Source organism: Ovis canadensis, chromosome 7, assembly GCF_042477335.2.
Source record: "Ovis canadensis isolate MfBH-ARS-UI-01 breed Bighorn chromosome 7, ARS-UI_OviCan_v2, whole genome shotgun sequence".
NCBI classification, from domain to species: Eukaryota; Metazoa; Chordata; class Mammalia; order Artiodactyla; family Bovidae; genus Ovis; species Ovis canadensis.
Window position 1 is genome coordinate 17,451,856 of NC_091251.1, and position 15,388 is coordinate 17,467,243.

At 42.5% G+C, this 15,388-nt stretch overlaps 2 protein-coding genes across 6 annotated transcripts in view; both read left to right on the forward strand.

Annotated features, from left to right (window-relative positions):
- LVRN (laeverin) overlaps window positions 1-11,847 on the forward strand; it is a 71,879-nt gene extending 60,032 nt beyond the window's left edge. The window contains exons 19-22 of one of the 5 annotated variants that reach the window (XR_011446622.1): window positions 7,182-7,257; window positions 10,077-10,224; window positions 11,337-11,496; window positions 11,690-11,847. Coding sequence is in view for 4 of the 5 variants with exons in the window: in XM_069597545.1 (XP_069453646.1) it covers window positions 7,182-7,257; window positions 11,337-11,489 (229 nt within the window). In the remaining variant the exon portion in view is untranslated. Of the gene's footprint in view, window positions 1-7,181; window positions 7,258-10,076 lie in introns of all 5 variants that reach the window. The other 4 variants (XM_070292483.1, XM_070292484.1, XM_069597546.1 and 1 more) reach the window with 4 other exon arrangements.
- The window catches only part of ARL14EPL (ARF like GTPase 14 effector protein like), a 31,460-nt gene continuing 27,799 nt past the window's right edge, over window positions 11,728-15,388 (forward strand). The window contains exons 1-2 of the mRNA XM_069597547.1: window positions 11,728-11,813; window positions 13,149-13,263. The gene's annotated coding sequence lies outside the window, so the exon portion shown is untranslated. The remainder of the gene's footprint in view (window positions 11,814-13,148; window positions 13,264-15,388) is intronic.

A 15,388-nucleotide genomic window follows, 5' to 3' on the forward strand; every position in this document is an offset into this window, starting at 1 on the left:
ATATGCAACATCTTACTACATATGCTTGGATGCTGAGCTTGCGTCTTTTGTCAGATTCCCTTCATATATTTAGGTTCCATATTATTGAACATTTTGTGTTTTTCACCTTTTAAGATTAAATATGCTTGCTTCATAGCCTGTCAGGTAAAATAGACATTGAAATGCACAAATCAAATAGCTTGCCTTTAATAATTGCTTTTTTTAGAACATGACTCAAGCATACGTTCCTTTTTGGAGGGGGAGGGAATGAAGCTATTTTACTGATGGTCTTCGGCGACCATCGAAGGGCAGGACAATGAGGTTCAGCGCCCTTCTCCTGGCTGAGACCTCCCCAGCTTCACAGTCTCTGAAAGCCTTAATTAACCATGCCTTCTTAAAAGCCCAGAATTAAGACCCAGCTTCACATTGCTTCCCAGGCTCAGTGCTTCCTAGTGCCGGGCACTGGTGTGTATTTGTAAGTGTTAAGGGTCTTTCCTATTGTGTCTGAAGGTGACATGGTGCCTGTCAGTCCAGGGTCATATCCACACTCAGACAGGGGAGCACAAGCACATACCTGCCCCTTTCTAATGTTGCATGCCTAGTCTAGTCTGACTCTTTGCAACCCCAGGGACTGTCGCCCACCAGGATCCTCTGTCCATGGAGTTTTCCAGGCAAGAATACTAGAATGGATTGTCATTTCCTCCTCCAGGGGATCTTCCCAACCCAGAGATCAAACTCAGGTCTCCTGTATCTCCTGCAATGGCAGGCAGATTGTTTACCACTGACTCGCCCCCGCCCCCGCCCTCGGGAGGTAGAGCTTTGTAATCACCTGGAGTGTCTGATACATCTAAAGGCTTCCAAGCCCACCTACTCCTTAAAAATCAGAATCTGTCAGAATAGGGGCAAAATCTATACCTTTTGACAGTCCCCTGAGTGACCCAGGTGTAGTTTAACAAGGAACCAACTGGCACCAGATTAAAAAATTAACTAAGGCTGCATTGCTCAATACACTGGCTACTAGCTAACATATGGCTGTTTAAATGTAAATTAACTGCAATTAAATAAATTTAAAATTCAGTTCAAGGCAGTTGTACTAGCCTTGTTTTAAGTGCTCAGTGTGGCCAGTAGCTACCGTAATAGACCAGAGAGCGTTTCCATCCTGGAGAGAATTCGATTGCACAGCACTGCTCTATGGGGTAAAACAGCCCCTCGGTTCATTTTCCCTCTCTTTCTATACCATACAAAGCACATCTAACTAGTGAAGCTCTTGCAAATGGCTTGATCAACCTATGGGAAAGATTGCTCTTAATTTAAATGTGTTTTAATTTTTATCCCTCAGAAGAATTTTTTTCTGCATTTGGAGAACAGAAGCATGTTTGCAATACTCTAAAAAGTCCATTGTCTAGTAATTTATTTAAATGATCTAACTATATTAAACACAAGTATAGAAGGACTTCCTTTGTTTAAAAGAACAATTCTAAATGGATATTTCGTCATCCCTGAGTTCTTAGAATAATAAATGCATTCACTTTTAACCATGGCTTAAATTTTTTTATCTTTTAACAAAATGCTATGCTCATAAAATAGATGCTTTTTTTTCTATTTATGATAAATTAATCTCAGTTCACTTGCCCATTCTACAAAACTTCTTTGAGACTTGAGTTAATTTGCCTTCTACATCTAAAAGATTTATTTTTAGGATTCAATTTATAGTCACCAGTCTTGCTGAATTTTGAAAATGATTTTGAATAGTAATAATGTATGCGGATTATAAGAGGACATAAAAGTTCAAATTAATATTCAAATGTTTTCTACATTAAAATGGCACCAGGATGCTTACCTTATTCTTTGTATAGCAGAATATTTACTTCTCACTTATTAAACAGTTATATTTGACACAAATAGTTGTGTCACCAGTCTTCATAAAATGATATGAGACAAGTAAACAAATGCTATGACAAATTTAACATTTATCATATTTAAGTGAACAGGATTTATTCTGAATTTGCTAAAATGTGACTGATCACTTGTGAGTTAGCTTTGAAACTCGTGTTTCTCCAGAGTGTTTCAGTTCAGTTCAGTTCAGTTGCTCAGTTGTGTCCGACTCTCTGGGACCCCATGAATTGCAGCACGCCAGGCCTCCCTGTCCATCACCAACTCCCGGAGTTCACTCAAACTCATGTCCATCGAGTCAGTAATGCCATCCAGCCATCTCATCCTCTGTCGTCCCCTTCTCCTCCTGCCCGCAATCCCTCCCAGCATCACAGTCTTTTCCAATGAGTCAACCCTTCGCATGAGGTGGTCAAAGTATTGGAGCTTCAGCTTTAGCATCAGTCCTTCCAATGAACACCCAGGACTGATCTCCTTTAGGATAGACTGGTTGGATCTCCTTGCAGTCCAAGGGACTCTCAAGAGACTTCTCTAACACCACAGTTCAAAAGCATCAATTCTTTGGTGCTCAGCTTTCTTCACAGTCCAACTCTCACATCCATACATGACTACAGGAAAAACCATAGCCTTGACTAGATGGATTGTTGGCAAAGTAATATCTCTGCTTTTTAATATGCTGTCTAGGTTGGTCATAACTTTCCTTCCAAGGAGTAAACGTCTTCTAATTTCATGGCTGCAATCACCATCTGCAGTGAGTTTGGAGCCCGAAAAGATAAAGTCTGACGCTGTTTCTACTGTTTCCCCATCTATTTGCCATGAAGTGATGGGACCAGATGCCATGATCTTAGTTTTCTGAAAGTCACTGAGCGTTATTCATGGAAGATACTGACAAGCCTTCTGTAAACAAGGGAGGCAGTAGCCCAATCAGTTTGGGAACTACTTTAACTCTCTCAAATTCAATTCTCAAATTGTGTATGTTAGCATCACAAAGCTCCGAGAAGCCCTTCAGAAGGAAATCTAGCATCTAGCCCAGCGTCTTGTCACTGTGATCCTGCTTTGTACTGTCTGTGCTGACATAAACTGTCATTCTGCCGGTACATCAGTTGTTCCAAAACAAAGACAGATGAGAAACTAAATTCTCTCACCCTCTTATCTGGAACTGAAACTAGACCAACCTTTATTTATTGATGGCCCACTAGTTAAGTTTTAGGCCTTGGTTAAAAAGTTGTATGAAATGGAAGAAGTTGTATGTGATCAACTGTAAGGCTTTTCTGGTAATAAATGTTCTAGTTTTTCTATGCCAAGGCACAGTTGGTTCAAGCTGTTGTAGGGGTTATAAAGTGATGAAGACATGGTGTCTGATAAATATTACAGAGGACAGATGGAAAGGGCTCTGGGGATTGAGAGAAGAAGGGGGCTTGAGTTGGAAGAAACCCCCTTCTGTGTGGAGAGGAGGACACCAGTAAATGCTGGGAGGGCAGGGCTGAGAGTCTGACTGGGGACAGGCCTGCATAACTGGCTGGAGCGTAAGGCCCTGGAAAGTAGCAGGTAGGTAGGGCTGGCCAAGCGAAACAGTTGAGACACTGCCAGTAGCAGTCCAGGAATGTCTGTTCCCAACTGAGCCCAGGGAGCCTGATCTGAAAGTGTATGTAGGACTATTTGCTTGAGCACAATGGTTTGCTCTTGCTTCTCTCACTCCCCTGTTCAGGGCTCTGTACCGGCAGTCACGGGCCATTTAGTTCATTGTTAGCGAGAGATCTTTTGGGTCCTGATCCCAGTGAAGGAGCTTCCATTAGCCATAAAGACATCTTTCAGGTTATAGAGAAGTCATTATATATACCTGCAGCTGTGGACAGACCCTATGAAAGAACACGTAAATAGCCATAAAGCAACACGATTTTTTCGTGATGTTTCGTTGGATGCAGTAGAAACGTTATTTGTATTATCCTTGTTACCTTGCTTTTGGCTTTTATAAAACAATGTAGACTTTGTGGCCTATAGGAAAACCCTAGTTTTACTTGAATATAGAATACAAAGTATCATCTGTTTCAACCTGAATAAATCTTACCCTCTTCCTCACCAAATGCTTAAGTTCTTCTCCAGAGAAGTTTTTTAACTTCCCAAAACTTTGTGCCATTTTATTTACTTATTTAATTTTTTTTGTGCCATTTTAATTGGCAGCACTTTTCTCTTTCATTTTTTGATTGCTCCAGTTTATTTCTTTAAATGTATTATTTATTATATGTAACAAATATGTTTAATAATAATATATGAATTATAATAATATAAATTATGTATATGTTGGCTGAGCCACACAGCCTGCAGGATCTTTGTTCCCCCACCAGGGATTGAACCCCCTGCAGTGGGAGCATGGAGACCTAACCACCAGACCAGCAGGGAATTCTCTCCAAATGTGTTACACTGGCTGAAGTCTTAAGCTTAAAAGCTTACACTCATTTTAACTTTACTCTGTTCTATTTCATGATGGGGAACATGGAGCTGAAAGGGTTAGATTGGAACAACCAAGAGAATTAAGATGTTATCAGAGTGGCATGCTGAGGCACGGGAGGGCCCATTCCCATCGCCTGTCACTGGGTCATGCTGGATGCTTGAGTGCCTCCATGCTTGTTGCAGGAAGCCAGATGTGGCAGGAGAAGGGATGGGAGAGGAGGACGGATGCGAGAAAGGAGGGAAGAGGAAGGCGTGTAAGGTGAGATGGACTAACATTCCAAATCACCCTGGCTAGCCCTGAATGTTGGAGAAGGCGATGGCAGCCCACTCCAGTCCTCTTGCCTGGAAAATCCCATGGGTGGAGGAGCCTGGTGGGCTGCAGTCCATGGGGTCGCTGAGAGTTGGACACGACTGAGCGACTTCACTTTCACTTTTCACTTTCACGCATTGGAGAAGGAAATGGCAACCCCCTCCAGTGTTCTTGCCTGGAGAATCCCAGGGACGGGGGAGCCTGGTCGGCTGCCGTCATGGGGTCGCACAGAGTCAGACATGACTGAAGCGGCTTAGCAGCAGCAGCCCTGAATGTTACCAGTTTCTTGAAGGGGCAGTCATACCGACTAACACTGGGTCCTGCCCTCACGTCAGTGCCCTACTGGCAGATAGACTGTTTGTAACATGTATTTTTTTGTTGAGTGCTATTTCAGAGAGATTACTCTTTCAACAGGAGTAAGAAATCATCTGTCTCAAAAATATCTCCTCTTTAAACTTTCAAGAATAGGAATGAAGAGTGCTGTGTACCCTAACAGGCGCTTCAACACACATCATCGCATTCAGTGTCCACACCGACGCTTTTAACTGTATGTGATTCCCCATTTTGACAATTTATAAGTTGTCCCAAGGTGTCTTCAAACCCAGCTCAGCTTTTAGCATAGCTTTTCTCTTTATTTGGTAGAAAAATCACACATTTAGCAACGTAAGTAGTTTTCTTCTATTTCCTACCTTTTTTTTTTCTTTTTTTAAAAAAAATTTTATTTTTACTTTATTTTACTTTACAATACTGTATTGGTTTTGCCATACATTGACATGAATCCACCACGGGTGTACATGCGTTCCCAAACATGAACCCCCCTCCCACCTCCCTCCCCATAACATCCCTCTGGGTCATCCCTGTGCACCAGCCCCAAGCATGCTGTATCCTGCTTTGGACATAGACTGGCGATTCGATTCTTACATGATAGTATACATGTTTCAATGCCATTCTCCCAAATCATCCCACCCTCTCCCTCTCCCACTAAGTCCAAAAGTCCATTATACACATCTGTGTCTTTTTTGCTGTCTTGCATACAGGGTCATCATTGCCATCTTTCTAAATCCCATATATATGTGTTAGTATACTGTATTGGTGTTTTTCTTTCTGGCTTACTTCACTCTGTATAATCGGCTCCAGTTTCATCCATCTCATTAGAACTGATTCAAATGTATTCTTTTTCATGGCTGAGTAATACTCCATTGTGCATATGTACCACAGCTTTCTTATCCATTCATCTGCTGATGGATTGTTTCCAGGTCCTGGCTATTATAAACAGTGCTGCGATGAACATTGGGGTACATGTGTCTCTTTCAATTCTGGTTTCCTCAGTGTGTATGCCCAGCAGTGGGATTGCTGGGTCATAAGGTAGTTCTATTTGCAATTTTTTAAGGAATCTCCACACTGTTCTCCCATTTCCTACCTTTTATTTTTTAAACTCAGTTTCTTCGTAAATTTTGTCAAATTTCTTGAGTCATTTCACAGGCTTTTTATACCTGGCCAGCAAAACTGAAGAGCTAAGAAACATTTCTTCTTTCCCCATAGAAACAGGTTTGCTTGCCTGAATTATATGTAGACGGTCGCTTGTTCTCCACTGTGCTGAAGTAGATTCAGTGTACCTTACAGCTGGGAACTTGAAAAAGGACGAAAGCACTGTCCTCTTCCACCTTCGTCACACAGATGCCAATGTTAATGCTCACAAATTTTAGTTTCAAGTATTCATTTTGGGAGTAAGTCAGTCGTGTGAATCAGCTATGAATAAGACAATGGTAGTTCAATCCTTTCTTGTCCATTCCATTATATTAACCTATTTTAATTTTCCTTCTTTTTTAACGCATCCAAAAGTCTTTCTTTGCTTTTTTAACCACAGCAGCACTCTGAGCAGGTATGTATCTGCTGTCTTTCCACAGCAATGCTTCGTGGCTGTTTGTCAGGCAGTTCTTGTCAGGTATTCAGGGTCACTAAACTAAAAGGGAGGTTTCAGTGGCCAGGCCTCTTGAGGGAGCTCAAGGAAACCCAGAGTACTTAGCCATCAGGGAGCACCAGCATTTTGAGAATCTCTGAAGATATGGATCCTCTTTTGAAAAAGCACAAATAAGAAAGTTTCAATAAGCTTTCATGGTATTTAAGTCAGAGCTTCTGAAACTGATTCTATATTAACTACATTTTTAAGGAATGTACATTGAATATTTCCTTGTTCTCTTTTAAATGTTCTTAATTTGGGGTGTGTGACATCTATTCTAACCACTTCATTTTAAAAGATAAATGCAGTTGCTGTTACTGTTTTTAAGAAGAGCTTTTTACATTTATATGAAACTTTTAAAACCATGTGTTACATAAATCAGTATTTAACTGTAATTACTTCTTTGTGCTAATAGACTTTTCTACAGCATGAATTTTCTATTAAAAGATGAAGCTAAACTACTTTATATATGTTTTGCTTAGATTTGGGAGAGAGGGATTAATAGGGACTGTATACTTAGCATTTACCTGCTGTGTAGCTTTGTCTTACAAAACATTTTCCACTCCTGATTAGCGGTTTGTTGCTTTGTAGGTATGGAACGCAATCATTGGTTACCCTACTATATGTAATCGGGAGAACCATAAGTACAGATTCACAGATCTTAGAGGTAAGTAGTATAGATAGTGTGAATTATGATAACGTAGAAGCCATTTTTATGTAATTTGGAGTTGCTAAAATTAAAAATAATAAGCTTATCTGAATTGTTACCTTCTGTGCTCTATCGGTGCTATTATCGCTGTGCAGGAAATGTCTTTTAATTCTGCCTTGCTCCCGAAATAGAGACCATTCTTATTCATACTGCTGCTAAGTCGCTTCAGTCGTGCCTGACTCCGTGCGACCCCATAGACAGCAGCCCACCAGGCTCCGCTGTCCCTGGGACTCTCCAGGCAAGAACACTGGAGTGGGTTGCCATTTCCTTCTCCAGTGCATGAAAGTGAAAAGTGAAAGTGAAGTCGCTCAGTCGTGCCCGACTCTAGCGACCCCATGGACTGCAGCCTACCAGGCTCCTCCATCCATGGGATTTTCCAGGCAAGAGTACTGGAGTGGGGTGCCAATGCCTTCTCCGATTCTTATTCATGGAGGGTTGGATTTCACCATTTCACATCTGAGTCATTGCAACAGAGTGCGGCCTCAGCACCCTGGTCCTGTCTTCCCTCCGTCCCATTGCCCTGCTCATCGTAGTTCTCACAAAAAATGTAGAAGTCTTTTCATTAGCTCACAAGACCCTTCATAATCTGGCTGCCTTACTCTCCATCTTAAGTTTTGCCTTCTTCACGAACTGTTTCAGAGAATAAGAACATAGGCACCTCTGCACACATTTCCTTTAGTTACACCATTCCACTTAGAAAATTTCTTAAATTATGTCGTTGTACATTTCCTAGATTTCAGAAACAGTCTACCTCTGTCTCATGGCTTCTTCATGCCTGTCTTTGGCTGGATAATTCCTAATCATCGTTTCAGACCCTGCTCCAAACACATACTCTGGGACACTTCTAATTAACTGATTGACACCCTCTCCTCCATGCACCCAAATCATCCTATGTAGTTGTTACTGTGAGAGAGGAAAAACTGATAATTCCTGGAGGAAGGATCTTTGCTTGGGTTTTGGCCTGCCTGAGACTGAGCTGTCAGGACTTAACTTATCAGGGATTCCCCAGACAAGAGAGTGAGGGGCACACCCAAAAATGCTGAAGTGGCAGCTCCTACAAGCAAAACTGAGTTTGTGTGTTGATCTCTTCAAAAGTGCCTCAGTTCAAGTTTATCTCTACAGAAGCCGGGAAAGTGTTCCCGTTGTTATTGAATGAGTGAGTGAAGTTTGTATAACTTTAGCACTCCTCAAAGTTCCAAAAGTATTCAATCACTGATGGTTCATTTTTTTTAAATGCAGAAATGGATTTAGTAGTGGTTCAATTATTGCAATTTTGAACACAAGTAAGTTAGCTCCCATGAATATCCTTATCAAAAAGCTGTTCATGCCCAACAGTCCTGTTTGTATCAGGTCACATGGTAGTATCGAAAATAATTACTAAAAAAGGAAAATGAAAGTCACATGAATCCCTTTTCCCCTCCATACCAGCAGTTTTTATCCACTCTCACATCTCTTGATCTGGTCTTTCTTCTCTTCTCTGCTGGAGCCTGGCCTCTCTCGTGCTCTCAAGCGCCTATGAAGCCCCCCACAGTCCCACACTCCTCTCCCGCCCCCTGCAGACTCAGTCTGGGACAATGCTGCTGGCATGTGGCTCCCACTGCCTGGCAGGAATGCCCAGGTGTGGGGAGGAGAGAGAGGTTTGCTTTTTCCCCTCAATCTACTTTATCCTAGAACCTTACTTTTCTTCTGCATTATATAGTTAGGCATGACAACCCTATTGTTAATTAATTTCAAATATATTAAAAGTTTAAGTGACCTTTTGTGAAGTGTGTTGGCTCACTGGTAAAGAATCTACCTGCCAGTGCAGGAGATTGGAGTTTGATTCCTGGATCAGGAAGATCCCCTGAAGAAGGAAATGGCAACCCACTCCAGTATTCTTGTCTGGAGAATCCCATGGACAGAGGAGCCTGATGGACTTTAGTCTGTGGGGTCACAAAAGAGTCAGACAAGACTTAGCGACTAAAAAACAGGATCAGTTCAGTTCAGTCGCTCAGTCCTGTCCGACTCTTTGCGACCCCATGGACTGCAGCACGCCAGGCTTCCCTGTCCACCACCAACTCCCAGAACTTGCTCAAACTCATGTCCATTGAGTCAGCGGTGCCATCCAACCATCTCATCCTCTGCCGTCCCCTTCCCCTCCTGCCAGGAGGAGAAACAGCAGGGTACACTATCATTTTATGGTAACGTGTGTTCTGAGTTCTTATCCAATAACACAGAAACAGACTTTTGACATATATCTTATCCATCGCTTGGCATCTGGCTTGTATGTGATATTGGAGCAAATGTTCTTATAACTGAATGCCTGACCTGACTCAGTGAAGGAGTTTAGCCAATGGACGATCCACTATAAGTACTCGTAAGGATAACGTTTTTAAAGGAACAGATGCTATGTACTGGGTTTGCGCTTTGGAAATTACATTATTTTTGAGAAGAGGGAAGGTCTCTCTGTCCACAAATCTGGTCTAATATCCAACACGAATCAGGAAGTCTTTGTTGAAGACCTACTGTGTGCTGCTGGGGGAATAGAGCAGCAAATAAAGTAGACAAATTTTCTACTTCCTGGAACTTCCTCTCTACATCGGCTTCTTCAGGACAGGCATATTCTTCGTCATATTTTCTCAGTTGCAGTCTCCTCAGGGACACACACTTCTGCTCATTCCAGCTGCCATTCATCCGTTTGCAAGATCACGCTACTACCTCACATGAGCTGTGTCTTGCTGTGTCTAAGTGAGAAGCCCAGCGGCACTGATGGGCTGACCATCTATTTGTTCTTCCAGCTGCAGCAGTTTTGCAGTAACATGTTGGAGGAGCACCAGAGACTCACAGTTCAGGCCAAGCTACAGACAATAAGGAACGAGAATCTGAAAGGCAAAGAGCGAAGTGCCAGGATAGCGGCGTGGCTGCGGAAAAACACGTGATTTACTGGTGACTTTCGGCCTTTCACTTGCATATTATAATGTGCTCACAGTTTTGTCTTCCAATATTCTTGGAGTCTGGAAAACCCCACGTTTTGTTGTTTGCATTTCAGTCCCATGTGCTGCTCAGAGTCCTGTTCCTCCCATGTTGTCGCATTTGGCTCTGTGGCTCAGCGACTGTTGGGGATTTGGCCAACCGTGCTGCATTTCTGGGGAAGATTTTGCTTCATGTCAGGCTACAAACCACACAATTTACTTTAAATGCCTTGGAAAAACAAATTTACCTTGCAAAATTTCGCTTACTCTTGTTGTGAAGGCCAGTGGAATATTACATCATTCGGTAAATGAGAGCATTCTTTTCTGAGGGAAACACAAATTTGCAATTCTAGGGTTTATTTAGTTCAGTACTGAAAAGAATAATCAGCAAATGGCACAACAGCGTAATGAAATAGAAACCAGAAAAGTAATATTCACTGGCAGACAGAGAAAGCCAAAGAAATGCAACTTTTTAAAAGAGCAATTTTATGAGCCACGTTAAGTGCCCCAGAGGCAAGAAATGAGTCTGCTCCTGCCCCTGTCTCTCCCCCCAGTGTCTGCTGCGTCGCCTCACACTTTGCTGGCTACTGAACCTCCTGGTGTCACAAAGAGACCGGGTCATAGCACCCAGGAAGTCCCTGGAGGACCGCTGTTGTGGAGACCAGATGGAGACCACGGCTCTGCTGAAGCTCTGGACTGTATATTTCACCTGTGGGATGGACTTTCAGCCAAAGTGTAGCCACAAAAATAGTGATGTCAACAGACAAACAGCAATTATAGGCTCATCTCTGGTGCAAAGGAAAATGGTCAAATAAAGAGAAATAGAACTAACGGTTTAACCAGAGCATCATCATCTTTACAACTTTTCACTCAGGGGGATTAAGTTCGAAATGGGGTTTCAATTGGCCAAATTGAACTTGTTTGTAGTCTGGACAACTTTAAATGTTGTCATCAGTCCCCATGTACAGAATTAGCTCAGTTTTGTTACCTCTGATTTAATCAGGACCGCTAAGGCAAATCACCCTACTCTAGACTTTGTGTGTCTACTGTTTTAATTCTTGTTTAATTTTGATTTTGTTTTTACAGAATGGGGTAAAACTACACATCTCCTATCTACCTCAGAGTGATGCTGTAAAGACTAAGGATTATGTCGATGGAAAACCTCTATTTTTTAAAATTGAAAAGAAATTGGAATATAATTGCTTTACAATGTTGTGTTGGTTTCTGCTTGCCACATGAATCCGCTGTATGTATGCATATGTCTCATCTCTCTTGAGCCGCCCTCCCGCCCCTCTAGGTCATCACGGAGCACCAAGCTGGGCTCCCGGTGTTACATAGCAGCTGCCCTTTAGAAAAAGCTTTTAAATATGTCATATAAGCTCAAGGCAATGTGATCTAAGGGTTTTTTTTTTTAGCTCACTTTCATATTCACCTTACAGGAAGATTCTCCCTGCAAGGGAGTGGGAAACTATGGGGCGTGAGAACAAGCCAAAGCTGTCTGCGCAGACTTGATGATGAATTGTGGGTCCAGGAGACTGTTCTTTAAGTTCAGCAATTTAAAATGTAAGCAATAAACTGCCTCCATGGCTTCGAAGTATCACTGTGCACTATTGCCCTGGGTTTTTTTAAATGTGCATTCTCTATTTCCGGTGTCTCTCCCAATCGTCCGGCACATCTCTCCATCACCGTGTCACGTATCCTCCCCACTGCTCTCTCCTCCTCTCCTCTCCTCTCCTCCACTTCCACCCGCTCTCTCCCCTTGGGTTCCCCTGTCCTTCCCCCTTTCCAGGCATTTCAGCTGTCCTTCCACCTGCTTGTCCATGTCCCCCTCTCCTTGATCTTCCTCCCCTCCTGTGCTCTCACTCCACCAAGTGTACTTGGACGCTGGTGCCCGGGGGTCCGAGTGGGCCCTGACGCCTGTTAGTAGGTGATGCCAAGCCCACCAGAGGAGCACACCAGGTTCTTCAGACCATTTGTTGACCAAGTCCTATTATAGTATAGCTTCTGTAGTCTTTACACAGCACTGAAAACGTTTATTCAAACCAAATGCCCAAATATTTTGCTGATAGTCCTTCCTCTAAATATGAACAAGAGTTTTGAACAATATACACTTTCTTGTACTTGGATGAAGCCAGTTACTCCAGATAAGCATTTTATTACATTTTATTAAATCGTACCTTATATTTAGTATAAAAAGAAGTAATTATTGGTTACTGTGATAGCAGTAAGTCAGGCAGTGACACCGTGGCAGATTTGTCTAAATGATAGAAATACTTTAATGACCAATGAACCAGCTTATCTGCTAGCACCACAGCCGTAACACAATTTTTTGACCCATCCAGTTTGCTTTGTACTGTTCATCCTAAAACAGGTTCATAAGATATGCAGTGTATTCGTGATTTTTTTCAATTTGACAATCAGAAATTAAAGTTTTCCTTACAATCTTATCGTTTTTTGCTCCTCAGACCCATTTGGTGACTTTCCATTGTTGACCTTAAGTGAAAGAACAAATGTCTTAGTCTTGAGGACTCTGGATGCTCCGTAACTTAGATCTCTGGGGCCAGTTTGTACAGCAATTTATTCTGAAGAAGGAAGAAGCAAAACGGGCTTTTAAAAGCCCTGCTTGATTACTTTTCCTGTTTACTCCAGTAAATGCTATCTTTTTTTCCATCCAGACTCTAGCAGGATTATCTCAAGCTTTAAGAGAGGCTTAAAAATAAATATAACTGCTCCTTTGTATAAATGAATTATATACAGTAGTCAGCTTTAGAAACTACACATATATTGCCTCCAGCCCAATCTTCTGTCCAATTACACAACATTCAGCAAAGATGTTCTTCACTGTACATGTGTTGAAGAGTTATTTGGACTCTCCTTTCCCCTTCCTTTCATAAACAGGTCAGTCCTAAGAGTGAGGCATCAACATCAGTGGGAGCTGAGGGGCAGCTGGAACAGGGTGTAAGAGCTTGAGTAGGTGAAGAGGGAATCCAGCCAGCAGGGAGCAGCTTGAAGGGTGAGTAGAGCGGTCACACGGTGCAAGGAGCTAGCTTATGACACAGACCGTCAGAGCCCAAACAGGGTGAGAGTCGGGGAGTCCCACAGTGGGGTGGAGAGAATGTTCAGATTGGAGGGGGGTTCAGCATAAGGTATCAGTGCCTGAGGAGAAAGAGGAAGTCGTTCTATGGGATGGGGGGCAGGCAGAGATGGAAGCATGGTTACCACTGGGGTATGGATCAAATAAGACACTTTACAAATGACAGTAGGGTGCAGATTTCTCACTGCTGGAGAAGGGAGTTGCCGATAGGCAAAAGGAAAAACCAGAATGAACACTTTGTTGTTGGATTGAAATTGAATGTATTGATGGCGGTTCTCAGTAACTGGATAGATTTACACACATGGCTTTCCAGGTGGTGGTAGTGGTAAAGAACCCGCCTGTCAATGCAGGAGATATAAGAGATGCGGGTTTGATCCCTGGGTTGGGAAGATCCCCTGGAGGGGGGCCTGGCAGCCTACTCCAGTATTCTTGCCTGGAGAGTCCCATGGACAGAGGAACCTGGCAGGCTACAGTCCATGGGGTTGTAAACATCCATGGTCTCACATAGACACAAAATTAAACAAGTAGAAAAATTTTTTTTCTTGTGATGAGAATTCTCCATTTACTCTCTTAACTTTCATATATGATACATATAAAGTAGTGTTAATTATATTTATCATATTATACATTATAGCCTTAGTATTTATTATCTCTGAAAGTTGAGATAGTTTATCTTTTAATCATATCTTTAGAATACCTTCAGGTAACCACTCCATCCATGCCACTCTCCCCCATCCCCTACCTTTGGTAATCATAAAAATCTGATCTCTTTTCCAGGAGTTGGTTAGTTTGTTTTTGAAGTATATGCTTAGTCGCTTAGTCCAATTGGACACTTTTGGACCCCATGACTATAGCCTGCCAGACTCCTTTGTCCATGGGGATTCTCCAGGCAAGAATACTGGAGGGGGTTGCCATGCCCTCCTCCAGGGGATCTTCCCAACCCAGGGATAAAATCCAGGTCTCCCACATTGCAGGCAGATTCTTTACTGTCTGAGCTACCAGGGAAGCCCATGAATACTGGAGTGGGTAGCCTATCCCTGCTCTAGGGAATCTTCCTGACGCAGATATCGAACCAGGGTCTCCTGCATTGCAGGCAGATTCTTTACCAGCTGAACTACTGGGGGAAGCTCATGTTTTTAAAGTATAATTTACTTAAAACACTATGAGAGTTCCTGGTTCACAACATGGTGATTTTATATTTCTGTACATTACAAAATGGCCACTACAATAAGTCCAGTTATGATGTCACCATATGAAGATATTATAGAATTATTGACTATATTCCCCATGCTGTGCACTTCCTACCTGTGACATTTATTTACTAGCTGGTAGCTTGTACTTCTTCATCACCCTTACCTATTATTCTCCTCTCCAGTATTTCCTTCCCTCTGGCAACCACGACCTGTTCTCTTTATCAGTGACCTTGTTTCTGTTTCCTTATGTGGGTTCTGTTGTCCTGTTTTCTAGATTCTCGGTCTAAACTAAATCATACATTATTTGTTTCCTTTTGACTTACTTCTCTTAGCATAATACCCTCTGGGTACACCCATGTTATTGCAAAATGCAAGATTTCCTTTTTTTGCAGCTAATATTCCATTATATGTATATACACCACGTATTCTTTACCCATTCATTCAATAATGGGCACTTGGGTGTGTGCGCGCTCAGCCGTGCCCCGCTCTTTGTGACCCCATAGACTGTAGCCGGCCAGGATCCTCCATGGGATTTTCCAGGCAAGAATACAAGAGTGGGTTGCCATTTTCTACTCAGGGGTTCTTCCCTACCCAGGGATTAAACCTGTGTCTCTTGAATCTCCTACATTGGCAGGTAGATTCTTTACCACTGCACAGTTGCTTCCGTATTTTAGCTATTGTAAAAAATGCGGTTATAAAGGTAGCTCAGCTGGTAAAGAATCCGCCTGCAATTCAGGATACCCCGTTTTATCCCTGGGTCGGGAAGATCCCCTGGAGAAAGGCATGGTAACCCACTCCTGAATTCTTGCCTGGAGAACCCCCATGGAGAGAGGAGCCTGATGGGCAAAAGT